A 12,900-nucleotide genomic window follows, 5' to 3' on the forward strand; every position below is an offset into this window, starting at 1 on the left:
TACATCAATGTAAATGTCTGTCTGATATCATTTTGTCATTTTCCCCCACCCTCTTTTCCATTTCCAGGACCCTTAACGGCCTGCTTGTTGTTAAAGCACATCTGCTGTCAATCAGCTGTACCCTGTAATCCAAGTGGCATTTCCTGCCATTAGAGGCATGCCCACTGCCCGAACTCTGACCATTTGATGATTGGTCAAGAGGTTCACTGTCCAGCCCAAAAGATTTCGAGTCTCTATTTGTCCAGTAAACCTCCACAGCTGCAATAACATAAAATCTATGAATGAGGACATTTAATGGATTAGGCCGACATGTTGGGAGCGATTCCTTTTAACCTTTTTTGCCCAAGATGAGAAGATCAATACCACTCTCGTGTCTGTGTCTAATGTATGTCAAATGGACAGTTAGCTAACATCATCAACAACCACCCACCTACCAGCACCTCTAAAGCATAAAGTGTAAAATAAAATAAAATTTAAAAAAAAGCCAAAATCAAAAATACTGAACAGCAGCAAAGAAGGAAAGACTCAAGCAAGGTTTTAGTCCTAACATTTGACATTTGTAGACTTAGTTTTTTAAGATATAACATCTTTATGCACTATGAGCCTCAGCACTTAGCAACCCTACTCTGTAACTATATGTGGTCTTTATTCAAATCAATTAGTTAAACTACAGACATATCTTAAAGTCATAAAGGCCAGGATATTTTGTACATTTCTTCACCTAAATTCAGAAAAAAATGGAAGTTACTGTACTTGGCCCTACAAATCTTATAAACATGGCATCTAACTAGATACTCTGGGTGGCATTACCTTGGAATCTTGGAGTAATTTTTGACCAGCACATGTCCTTCAGTATGCACATTAAATAAATATGTGGGCTGCTTTCTTGCATATACGCAATATCTCTAAAATTAGAAACATCCTGTCTCAGAGTGATGCTGAAAAACTAGTTCATGCATTTATTTCTTCTAGGCTGGATTAGTCTAATTTCTAGTTATCAGGTCTCTCTCAAACCTCCCTGAAAAGTCTTCTTTTGATCCAGAATGCTGCAGTGAGAGTACTGACAGAGACTAGAAAGAGAGAGAGTATTTCTCCCATATTGGCTTCTCTTCATTGGCTCCCCATTAAAGCCTGGACTGAATTTAAAGTTTTGAATGATCAGGTCCTATCTTCTCTTAAAGTCCTCAGAGTACCTTGTTATCATAATAGAACACTTAACTCTCAGACTGCTGGCTTACTTGTGGTTCCTAGGGTATTTAAAAGTAAAATGGGAGGCTGGGCCTTCAGCTTTCAGGCCCCTCCTGCAGAACCAGCTCCCAGTTTGGATTCAGGAGACAGACACCCTCTATACTTTTAAGATAAAGCTCATGGTTAGGGCTGGATCAGGTAACCCTGAACTCTCTCTTAGGTACGCTGCTGTAGACCCAGGCTGCTGGGGGGGCTTCCCATGATGCACTGAGTAACTCTTTTCACTTGACACATGTTTTTATACCACTGCAGCATATTGTTATATTTTTGTTTTCTCTCTCCCTGTGTCCCCAGTGTCAGCATCCTATTACAGTACTGCCTTCATATTCAGCTATTTAGAATGACCTGTTCTTTTACAAATGTTTTGTTTGACTTGATTTTATACACCTGAATTCAAAGATTAAGAGGTGTGGCCCAGTGCTTTTGCTCATATAGTGTATGCGTGTATAGGCCTTTAATCTGTGTGGGTGGCATCAGTGTTTTCATCTAACTCTTGACTGGAAAGTAAGTAAGTGTATTAAAAACACAACATGTCCCTTGAAGTCAAGCAACCTTTTAGGACTTGAAAAGTATGAATCATTTAACCAACTGGCAAATAACATGGAAATAAAAGAAATGAGAGCCAGTTGCCAGGGAAAAATTGCAAGATGAAACTGTGAGAGAAGAGTAAGGAGGGCATGTGGCACAGAGATGATTGACAGAAAGAGGGAAGGGAGGGACGGGAAGTTGGGAGCAAGCAAGACTAAACGGGAGGGGACAGACAAGTTATTCTAGTTGCAGGCAGCTGACAGTGAACCCAAAATAAGATGGTGGACACGTTTAATGTGCACACGTTCTGCAGCTACACTCACAAACCATAAAACATTGGCACTGTTGAATGCTTTTATGCTCCTAATGGTTTTCAAGACAGGAGAGCCAAGAGTCGAGCTGAGTTAATATCGTAGTTTATTGTTTTCCCATAGAAAGTGTTGTTTCCTACGATCACGTTTCATATAAAAGAGACACAATGTAAAAACCGACTCTAGTGTAGTAATAAATATAAAATGTTGAGATAGAAAAGGTTAAAGTTGTAAGGGCAGGGTAACGGAAAGCACAGAGGGACACATCAAAACTGACCTGAAACTGGAAGAGCACATAGGTTGGTTTACACAGCTACAAATATAGACTCACACCCCGTCTGCTTACACACACACACACACACACACACACGCATTGCCAAATACATAAAATGTTACTTAGCAAGTCAACATAAAACATAGAATACATTTTTCATGTTTAAATCTTCAGCTGGTCAAGTTTGATGGGCTGGAAAGACAAACAACACAGGAGCTAAGACTATAGTGTACATGTGACATGCTAAATACAATTACCACGCCTATTACATAGTGACGCTAACACAGATGCTGGAATAAAACTATAGGCTGACAAAGAGGAGCGGTGACGCAAAGCGGTGATGCTGGAGAGGGGGGGCTGGAAGGACAAAAAGTGAGAAGTGCTCTTGTTCACTGTTGCCGTTCGTAGACTCTGGTGCATATCACATCGTCTGCTCTCATGGTCTGAAAAGAAAGAGAAGGCAACGTGGGTATTTAATGAGGATACTCGCATGCACTGAGGCAAAAAATACTGGCAGTTATTTATGAATTCATTATAAAAAGTTGAGACTTTAATGGAGCAGCCATTAATGTTAATTCACACTAAACGACCAATTTTTATTGTCTGCAGCAGGTATGACTAACATAATGTTGCTGTGCCAAACTGTTTGGATCAATCCCTGTTTATGAAAAGTTGTTGGAGTAAACACCCTTTGCACAGTTGTGGGTTTGGTGTTTAACAACACTTCACTTAAATGCGAATTATTTACTGCCAGCTCTCAGGCAATCATCTCCCAATAAATGCTTGCTCTGTATGCAGTTTCTTCATTTCAAAAACAGCTTACTTCAGACTGAAGACTGTACAGTGTGTTTTAATCAACCTGAAGTGCAAGCTGGGTGGGGTTCCTCATTAAGTGCAATTATATTTTTGTGTTTCTGTTATTGTTGGATTTGTGTTTTGGTATAGGAAAGCAGCAGAAAAATAGACTGCAAATGGGTATTTGAATATAATATCTCGACCCTGTGTGGCGAGTGTCTCACAAACACACGCAGCTATGTCACAGTTTAGTTCAATGCTGCAGCCCACACAGCCATCATTGCTATAAAGAAAAGAATACTTCAAGGTTTCACAAGTAAAACAAGGTCCGCATATTAGTTTTTGTCATGGTCTGTTGTCATATTGTGACAGCTGACTGAACTGCGTGTACTTTGAGTCATTGTGACTCAAAGTACACAATTTGTTCATGTGAACAAACTGAACTGAACTATCAATTGAACTATCTTCACAAAAGCAGAATAAACAGTTTTAATAATGAATTTTAACACACACAGTTTTTTTATTATTATTTTTCATATTATCTCTCAGAGGAGTTAATTTATGTCAAGTGTGAAAGTCCAGTTTAGTCTGTGAGTCATTAAAATCAGTAGTATGCAGTATCTATGGTAAAGCTTTATGCTTGTTAGTCTCTGAATCTAAAGTCTGAGCCAGGTGAGAGTTTATGTGTTTTACCAAGATCATCTTGCCGTCACTGGTCATCTCTCGGGTCCAGGATGTCTTAGGCCCCTCCCCCTTTTGCAGAGTCTGCTCACAGCTGATCTTGGTGTCTGTTTCCCAACATGGAAAACTCTGAGAACAGCAAAAGCAAAAAGAGGAAACCCCATTAGACACACAGATGGATGTACAAATAAATGGATGCATGCATAAATACAATGGCATTCGTTGGGAAGGGGACTTAATGAGGGAGTGCCTAATGAACACAAAAAGGCTAGAGTAGGGTGATTAGAGAGAGGTGATGCACTCGTTGTTAGTAGAGCAAAGTGTTGGCTGGGTTGCATGTGTTTGCTTTGGAGACGGCCAAACGGAGGCCATCTATGGGAAATTGGAGAGGGTAACGAGGAGAATTAGGGAGGGACGGATGGAGCAAAGGGCAAGAAGGGGGAACGGAGGGAAGATGGGAAGTTGAAAGGGATTGTAAAGTGTGAAGGAGTGCAGTGTAGCATGATAGGCCTTCTGGGAGCAAGGGAGGGGTATAGCTATGATGAAAAGCCAAATTAAACAGATTGATGTAATCTACACAGCTCCTTCCTCATACACCCATATCTTTGGTGCATGTTCAGTGTGTGTGTGTGTGTGTGTGTGTGTGTGTGTGTGTGTGTGTGTGTGTGTGTGTGTGTGTGTGTGTGTGTGTGTGCAGTGCAGGTAGAGCTGAAGTACATTTAGTAATATATCATACCGTGCAGGGACGTCCGTCCACCGTGGCCTCGTTGAACGCCTCCCCAACAGTAAAGGTGATGTGGGTGGTTCGGACTGTAGTTGAGGTTTTAATAGACAGTGTCTCTCCATCCTGTGTAATCTCCACCAGCGGCTTGGAGGCCGCCTTCACTGCAATCTTGCGCAGCATCACATTCACACCTACACAAACAAACAAGAGAAAACGGGAAAGAGCATATGTGAGACGAGATTTCCAGAAAAGACAACCCACAAAGACACATAGCACAATGACAACGCTCTTGCACAGCTAGTTGTGGTCCCTTGAATTGGCACCACTGCTTCCACTGAAACTAGTAATATTCCAGTGAAAATGGTAAACTCAGTTCATAGGGACAGATCTTTTTTTGTGTCACAGTGTAAACAAAAACACAAATAAACAAACACACAAAGACAAATGAGCCCTGTCTAGGCCCTTTGTGTGACGGTGTTTGAGTGTTGTTGTTTTTCTGCTTATTTGCAATGTTCTTCTGTATGTCCGGGGGAAAATTTGGAGCAGACTTGCAATGCGCAGTGCTATCCAGTAATGATTTAACAGGAAACAAGGAGGTCATATGACAAGGCATGTCCACACGTCTGCATTCCCGCCAGACTTAATCATCTTTGCAAGCCATGCAAACACTCACTCACAGACTTAAACACTCAGACCATGATGGCAATTTGTACTTCCTGCAATGCAATCTCCATTATTCCCCTTTTTTCTGCTTCTAGAGAAAAAGCAATAACTCATAATCAGTATTTTATGATGGTAAGAGACACATGTGGTTCTCCATACATGGGCTATTTGTGGTCTGTTGGTCACTCTTAATCACAATGATTAAAAAAGTGACTAGAGCAGCACTTCCCAGAAGGAGGCGAGCCACTTAAAATCAAATCAAACAACTCAGTATTTGTTCATTTTAGCCACACTTATAAACTAACCTGCAGTATTATTTTCAGTAGTATGAATTTCACCAGCCTTTTTTTTTCACAAAATGTGCATAGAAGTTTAAAAAAATGTGAAGAGGAAAAGGTTTGTGTGATAGTAATTATCTGAAAAGGGGAAGGAAGAAAACCGATGATACCCCATGGGAAAAGAGAGGGAGCGAGGAGAAGACTGGTGTGAGGGGAGGGAGGTGGGGGAAGCTGGGCAGACGAGGGTCAGTGGTCTGTGTGTGGTGTGGGAAGATCTCTGTCCAAGTGTGAGGGGAAGTGTGTGTATGCCGCCCAGTGTGTAACTCCTGCCGAGCTGGGTTTCATACTTCTCACCTCTCACACATTCCCACCTGTCACCAAGTGTAAATATATACAGAGAGAAATGCACAGTCATTTGCCATGCATTGGGATGTCCAGCCTATACCCTGTGTATAATTTGTATGTACTGTACAAGCAGCAGCTACATATAGTCATTGTCAGTTTCTAGTGTGTGCAGTTGCATTTCTTGCACACTTCTTGGAAAGACATTATTTTGCAGGAATTACTTGTAACCTTTTGCAACAGGTGATTATTAATACTTCCAAGTACTTAAATATTATATTATGCTAATAATTCACAGCTTTTCAAGGGGCATCTGCAGTATGTGTGTGTTTACCAGGTGGAACAGCTACCTTTTTAAAAAAGAATTGCACAATATAAATACTTTTTTGCACCACTGCATGCTATGATGTGGCAAAAGTTTAAAAAATATGAGTATTTGTTTACTTGTTGTTATTGTAAATGATTGCAGTTGCAATGCATTTATAAATATGTTTTATGGCTTTAACTTCTTTGTCACTCAGATACAGATGCCCTCCATCAGTTTGTTGGCTCAGACACTGCTGCCCTGAGAACCATTTGGAAGTCACAGAGGAATACGAAGGTTCTCAAGTAACTACCAGTTGTTAAATGTTGTGACCAAAATACTTTAATTCACACAGATCTGACCACTGGGGACACATACAATTTCAGGCAGACAGTCAGAGTCAGAGGTTAAAGATCAGGGCATAGGAAGCATTTGGAACATGGAGTGAGGAGGGTAGAGGGAGGAGAGTAGGAGTGAGGAAAGGAAGAGAGGATAGATAGAGGGAAGAGGGTAGTGGGTGCTGACAGTTTGCATGCAGCTGCGCTTTGCCCCCAATGAAACCAGGGATCAGGGCCCATTCCTCTCTGTCAGTCATGCCAATGCAGAGGGAAATTAGAGGAGTGATGTGTGTGTGTGTGTGTGTGTGTGTGTGTGTGTGTGTGTGTGTGTGTGTGTGTGTGTGTGTGTGTGTGTGTGTGTGTGTGTGTGTGTGTGTGTGTGCGCGCGCGCACGCGCATGGAGTTTAACTTGCATTCCTGTTGCATGAATGGTGTCTTTTAATAATAACAGTGGTTATAATAATTAGAGTTCACTTTTCAGAATTTGTATTACAGAGTGTACAAAACAGGCGCATCATAAAATCAAATAAAAGAACAATACATTAAAGAACATAAGCTATAAGCATTTAAAAAGTGAAATAAAAGGAAAAAACGGATCAATAAAATCGGCTGATGAAAGTACATCTTGAGAGGAGATTTAAAGGCGGCCACAGACTCACATTTTTCGTCTCACAGACAAGTCATGGAAACACCCTTTTAGATAAAGTATACGCATACAAAATATTGTCATTACTGCGCACGGTGCCATCTTTCTGTCGCTTAGACAGACGTTAAAAACTAACTGGTGGCCCTGCCAGTGGTAATGTACTACATCCGTGTAGTTGTTACCTCCAATATGCAGTAAGTGTTAGTGTTTGCGTGCATAATAGACTGAGATTAAGCGTTGTTTGGCGCAAGCTCCCTATGAGGTATGTGATGATATGAATTCCAGGTGTGCACTGCCAGGTCATCTAATGAAAATTGGCTACTAACGACAGATGTGAGTGACGCTACACGTGCACTCACGCACACGCTGTCCGGTCTGTAAATGCGCCAGACAAAACTGTGTGAATCTCAGCAGCAGGTATTTGTTCTTTTCTCGGACCGTCACTTCGGATAACCTGTCCTGCACTGTATTGTGTCATAACGGTCCTCTTTAAAGCACACGCAAACAATCTGAGGTTGTGACACAGCCAGATGTGCCGCCGTTTGTCTCTTTTGTGTTAGCAGGGGAGGCCAAAAGGAGAGATGAGAGAACAAAAAGGGGTGAAGCTGGCTGGGGGCCAAGAACAGAGTTTGGGGTTCTGCAGCAGAATGACAAAGACCCCCCACCCATGCGGTACGCTGGTGCACGGACGCAGCGGAAGATTGGGCGCACAATGTGCTGAGAAAGCTACAGTTTGAGCTGACACATCTAATCTGTCAGTGTGCAGAGAAAAAAAACGTTTCATCAGGAAGTACTGACGAATAAAAAGATTAAAGCTGGCACATAAAGTGATTATGATTTTTTTTTAAATCCTCTTTCACATCACTTACCTAACACTTTCAAGAGCTCCTCAAAGTTTTCAGAGCTCTTCATCTCCCAAGTGCCGGAGAAATCTGGGATTTTGCGCTCCATATTCGGTTGTAGTTTGCTTATTGCTGTAGACTAGATAAACTGACAGGTCCTGGGCTGCAGTCAGTGCGCGTCTGTGAGTCAAAAATGCACAAGTTGTGGGTGCACCGGGTGGCTCGGATCTGTCTGTCCAGTTGCTTCTGCCTTCTTCCCAGGATGAGAGACCTACTGACAGCAGCTCTTATCTCATCTATGTACCAATGCACGTTATAAGCGGCTCCACTTCCAATGAATGGCACAGAGAGCAAAGATACTTGTGTAGTGATGCACACGCCCCTTTCTGAATGGACACGCCCCGGAGGCCGACAGATTACAGGCACAGGCCCACAATGCTTTAACCTGAGCACGCCCCGGTAAGCACCCTGTGCACGTCGGCCCAGGAAGACGGCCTTTGGAGACCCTTCTCAGCGGCACGCGCACCTGTAATCACCCACACTCCGACTCTCCTGTACGCTCAGTTTATAATGTGTTTTGCCACTTGTGAGACAGCTATTCATTAAATGAACTACTTCTACCATCAAAGTTGTCCCTTCAAAACAGAAAGGACTTAATCGGGTCGGTATGTTGACAGAACATGTCGTCTTGGCAGGGCGGTGCAACGGAAGAGCAAGTCAACTGCCAGACTGAAGAGATGGTAGAGCGGTTTGTGTGGGTGTGTGATGAGAGAAAGAGAGGCCAAGTTCACTCCAGTCTCCAGTGCGCCTTGGCCGTGTCATAAAAATATAAGCGGTGGTAACGGGATATATCGAATGGCTGCAAACGGTGAGCTATCCTGCGTCAGAGGGAAAACACAACCCGAGCCCATGAGGGAAATATACAGCGTGAGGCTGAGATTAAAATACGAGCTGATATAGGCGCAGGTCGGCGGTGTCTCTCTATTAGTTTTCCCCCCGCTGCGCGGACGGAAGAAAGAGAAGAGAGGAGGGGAGGAGACGCGTCGGGCGGGGCAGGGTCAGGGGCCCGCGGGGTCGGAGGTAGTCCCATAAAGAACGCACACAAGCGCACACACTGTATATATGTGCGCACGCACGCGCTAATGATGGATAGCAACTGGACAAAGCAGACGTTAACTATTGACTCTTGATGGATGATCCCATCCGCTACACTGCACGGCGAATTAGCGCGAGGTAACCCGGGCGACTTTAAGGCGCGGGCATTAGGAGACGGTCCTCCCGGCGTGGCATATAAGCTTCACGCACACTCAAACACTGGCTCAGTGTCAGAGCTACAACAAAGACACAGTGACTACAAGAGGTGAATAACAGTCTCAGATTGATATTTGGTAACTTGATATGTGCTTTTACGCACAGTCCTGCGTTCAAATCCAAGGGATTGCATCGGGCCCGGCGGGTCTGTTTGATGTGAACAAAGCTTGCTCTCATTGTTTCCTTCATCAGCACACACACAGATACACACACCTAAGTCACTGGCCACACACCATGCCACAATCACAGCATGTCTTCACAAGACAGCCATATTAGAGGTGTAATTTGCACCCTTTTTGTTCACTGCCATTCCCGTTTTTTGAAGCTGGCTTGCCACTTTTTTAACTCTTTAATCGTTTTCTCTTGTATTATCAAAACAACACCACCTGATAGTAAAGTAGAAACTTGCCATTTATTACTGAGATTAATGCAAATTTGTGCAAGAATCTCTATATTAAAGCTCAGCATCGGTTTGTGTGGCTGCAGCTATGGTGGCCTGTGCTTCAGAAAAGGGGAACTGATCATGCCCCCAGTTTAATGATGACTGATTCAGCCACAAAGGTTACAAAAGAGAGAGCTGGCTACCATCCAGGAAATTCATCTTCTGCGTCATCACAGGCCTTTACCATTTTACCATGACATAACAAGAAATGCATCAAAGGCCACTGAATCAGAGAGGCAGCCATGCAGTATAGCACAACAGCCTCACCCATGTTTTGTGTGTGTGTGTGTGTGTGTGTGTGTGTGTGTGTGTGTGTGTGTGTGTGTGTGTGTGTGTGTGTGTGTGTGTGTGTGTGTGTGACTGTGTGTGTGTTGTTGTTGTTGTTGTTGGGGGGGATTGATAAAGAGCTCTGAAATGTGTGTGATGCTGCATGTCAGCACGTGATGACAAAGCGCAGCTCAACATTCAGATCCACTCAACCATGCCCAGCTCCTCTCAACCTCTCTTTCGCCCCTCATTCTTTCCCTCCATTCCTCTTTTCCTTTCTGCCTCTCCTTTACCTCACACAACTTTCTCCCCCCTTCTTCTCCTTTTCATCCTTCTTCTTCTTCTCCTCCTCCTCCTCCTGTCAAGCTTTTGTTCTTTTGTGCTGCTCTGACACATTCCTCAAGCATGTTGAAGAGAGGGAGAAGGCGAAAACAGAATGAGAGAGGATGGAAAGGAGAAGGGGGGAGGGGGGATAGTTAGTGAGAAAGTTAGAGACTGAAGTGCAGGTCATTTTTTATCTCATTGTTGTGAGGAGAAGGTTAGGGAAAGTGAATCAGCAAAGAGAGAGCAAGGCGGTCAAAAGCCAACAGATAGTGATAGAGATGGGGAGGTTGAGAAACAGTGGATGAATGAAGGCAACAGATAAGCAAAGAGAGACTCCTCTGTCTTTGGAGATGTAAGAAGTATTAGTTTCCTCCTCCTGTGCCAACTTTATCTCAGCCATTTCCTTATGTTCCAGCTATTATCCTCTCATATACTGTTTACTCCTTTTGTTCTGTCATCTTCATCTTTCTATGTTCTTTCTCAAACCAAGATTATTATTGGTAATTGATATCACCAACTGCCATCACAGAGACTGACAGGCAGGCAAGCCGCACCATGTGCAATCTAAACAACGTCTCTTGTGAACTGTTGACAATCATTTTTGGCTCTTATCATCATGTTTGTCCACAAACATTCAGCATTTTTAGAAACAATAAGATAAAGCAGCAACAATAACACTTAAGAAGAAGTGACAAAATTTGGGGTCCTCTCTGAAAAATAATCACACATCTATTATTGATAGTTTTGACAGTGAAAATATTTACTATTTCCAGCTTCAGTGTGATCTGATTTTTCAAATATTCAATATAAGATAAGATAAGATAAAACTTTAATGATCCCACGACGAGGAAATTTGCACATTACAGCAGCTCAGAACTTTCTAACTAATGTGACTAAATAACATGACGATGGTAACAGAGCCATTGTTGTCATCAAATCAAAACGTTCATTGTGCAAAAAATCCATGACTTCAGTTTTGGCAATGACCCTCAGACATGCAGCTTCCAGGACAGGACTTCCAAGATCGGACTGAAAGAATGTGGGAAAACTCATATATTGGTGAAATTCCACTTATTTTTTTAGGACATCTCATGCTGTTAATAACCTGTTTTGTAAATGAATGGTTCTTTAAACATGAACATTTTTCAGAATGCACTTATACTTATTTAAACTAAAAGAAAGCGAAACATTAGGGGGTGTTCTGTTTCAGAGGTAATAACGGGTTCAGTTTGATGCTTGAATGGCTGGAAAGGGCTCACACAGAGAGGAATAAGGATGCTAATCAGCAGAGGCAAGTTAAATAAATTGTGATGTGGTGCATGCTGTGCTTTAGCAGTCTCACTCTTTGCCAAATGCTCAGATAAGCTTGACATCCTTGGTATAGACCATACCATAAAACATTAGATATATATTACTTTTTAAAAAAACAGTTCAAACAATCTATACCCTGAAATTTTACAATTGTGTCATTGGCAGCAGAGTATTTCCAGCTGTATTTCCTTCTCTGTGTTACATTAAAATCAGGCTGAGCCTTGTATCAACACTGTCACTAGGGTGACCTGTACCATATCTCCACACTCGCTTCCTCTTATGCTGCATATTGTTTCCTATTTCCTCTCCTCATTCAAATGACACAGATTTGAACCCTATCTGTGAAATCTACAATCTACAGACTATTTATTGTTCCAAAGTTTCCTCATCTGGGCATGGAAAACAAAACAAAACAAAAAACCCTTTCACACCATACTGGATTTAATGCGAATTGTATCTAATGTCTGTCTAAAATGAGGGTATCCTGTTTCACATGTGAGCCTTATTACATCTGTGTTCCAATAATCATAAAAAACAAACAATCAACAAGACATATGCACAGGTTGGAGCTTACGTGTTAGTTGTGTTAAGGCCACACTTCAGTGGCATTCTCCACTTTATCATGCAGATGACCTCCAGTAAAAATTCTCACCCCAGTAAACTTAGCAATTCCAGATGTGAACTTGACCCGGGCCTTCCAAACTGCCAGCTCCTGGAAGTCATTATTAGTGGCCTTTACCCTCACAGGAAGCCACTGGGCAAGAAGTGCACATGCATGCAGACCAACATTCCCCAAATGACCGTATCTTTCTCTTATAATTTTAACCATGGGTCCGTGTGGGTTTGGGACCTCCCCAAGGAGTCATAAGATGAACTGGATGGCTTTTAGGTGATTAACAGGACAGGAAAGAACACAAAGCATTTACGTGACACAAAGCGGTGTCCTTTTCTGTAATCTTTTCACTTTTAACATGAAATACATGACAGCTGAACCTCTTCTGGCCTCTGGAAATTACATTCCGAGACGCAAATAAGTTTAAGGGGTCACAGTGTTAAAACATTTGTGAACCACTGCTCTGTGTGACTTTCACAACAGTTGCAAACAGCCACAGTGACACACGCGTTTGCAGCCAAAACTGTGTGCAGTGCTGCTGGCTGCTGGCATGCTGACCCAGCAAAACCATATGGGTCTGATTAGAGATGGCAGCATTTAACTATGTATGTGGAAGCAAGAGGAAGAGTGTTGAGACCAAAGAGCAGAAGCAAAGATG

General features: G+C 42.5%; 1 protein-coding gene across 1 annotated transcript; it reads right to left on the reverse strand.

Annotated features, from left to right (window-relative positions):
• Positions 1 to 2,176: 2,176 nt before the first annotated feature.
• crabp2a (cellular retinoic acid binding protein 2, a) lies at positions 2,177 to 8,331 on the reverse strand. The gene is made up of 4 exons (XM_030749850.1): positions 8,002 to 8,331; positions 4,574 to 4,752; positions 3,850 to 3,966; positions 2,177 to 2,804 (listed from the first exon to the last, which is right to left on the reverse strand). The coding sequence occupies exons 1-4, from the start codon at positions 8,081 to 8,083 to the stop codon at positions 2,751 to 2,753; spliced, it is 432 nt and encodes a 143-aa protein (XP_030605710.1). The 5' UTR covers positions 8,084 to 8,331; the 3' UTR covers positions 2,177 to 2,750.
• Positions 8,332 to 12,900: the final 4,569 nt, after the last annotated feature.

Source organism: Archocentrus centrarchus, chromosome 16 (assembly GCF_007364275.1).
Source record: "Archocentrus centrarchus isolate MPI-CPG fArcCen1 chromosome 16, fArcCen1, whole genome shotgun sequence".
Lineage (NCBI taxonomy): Eukaryota > Metazoa > Chordata > Actinopteri > Cichliformes > Cichlidae > Archocentrus > Archocentrus centrarchus.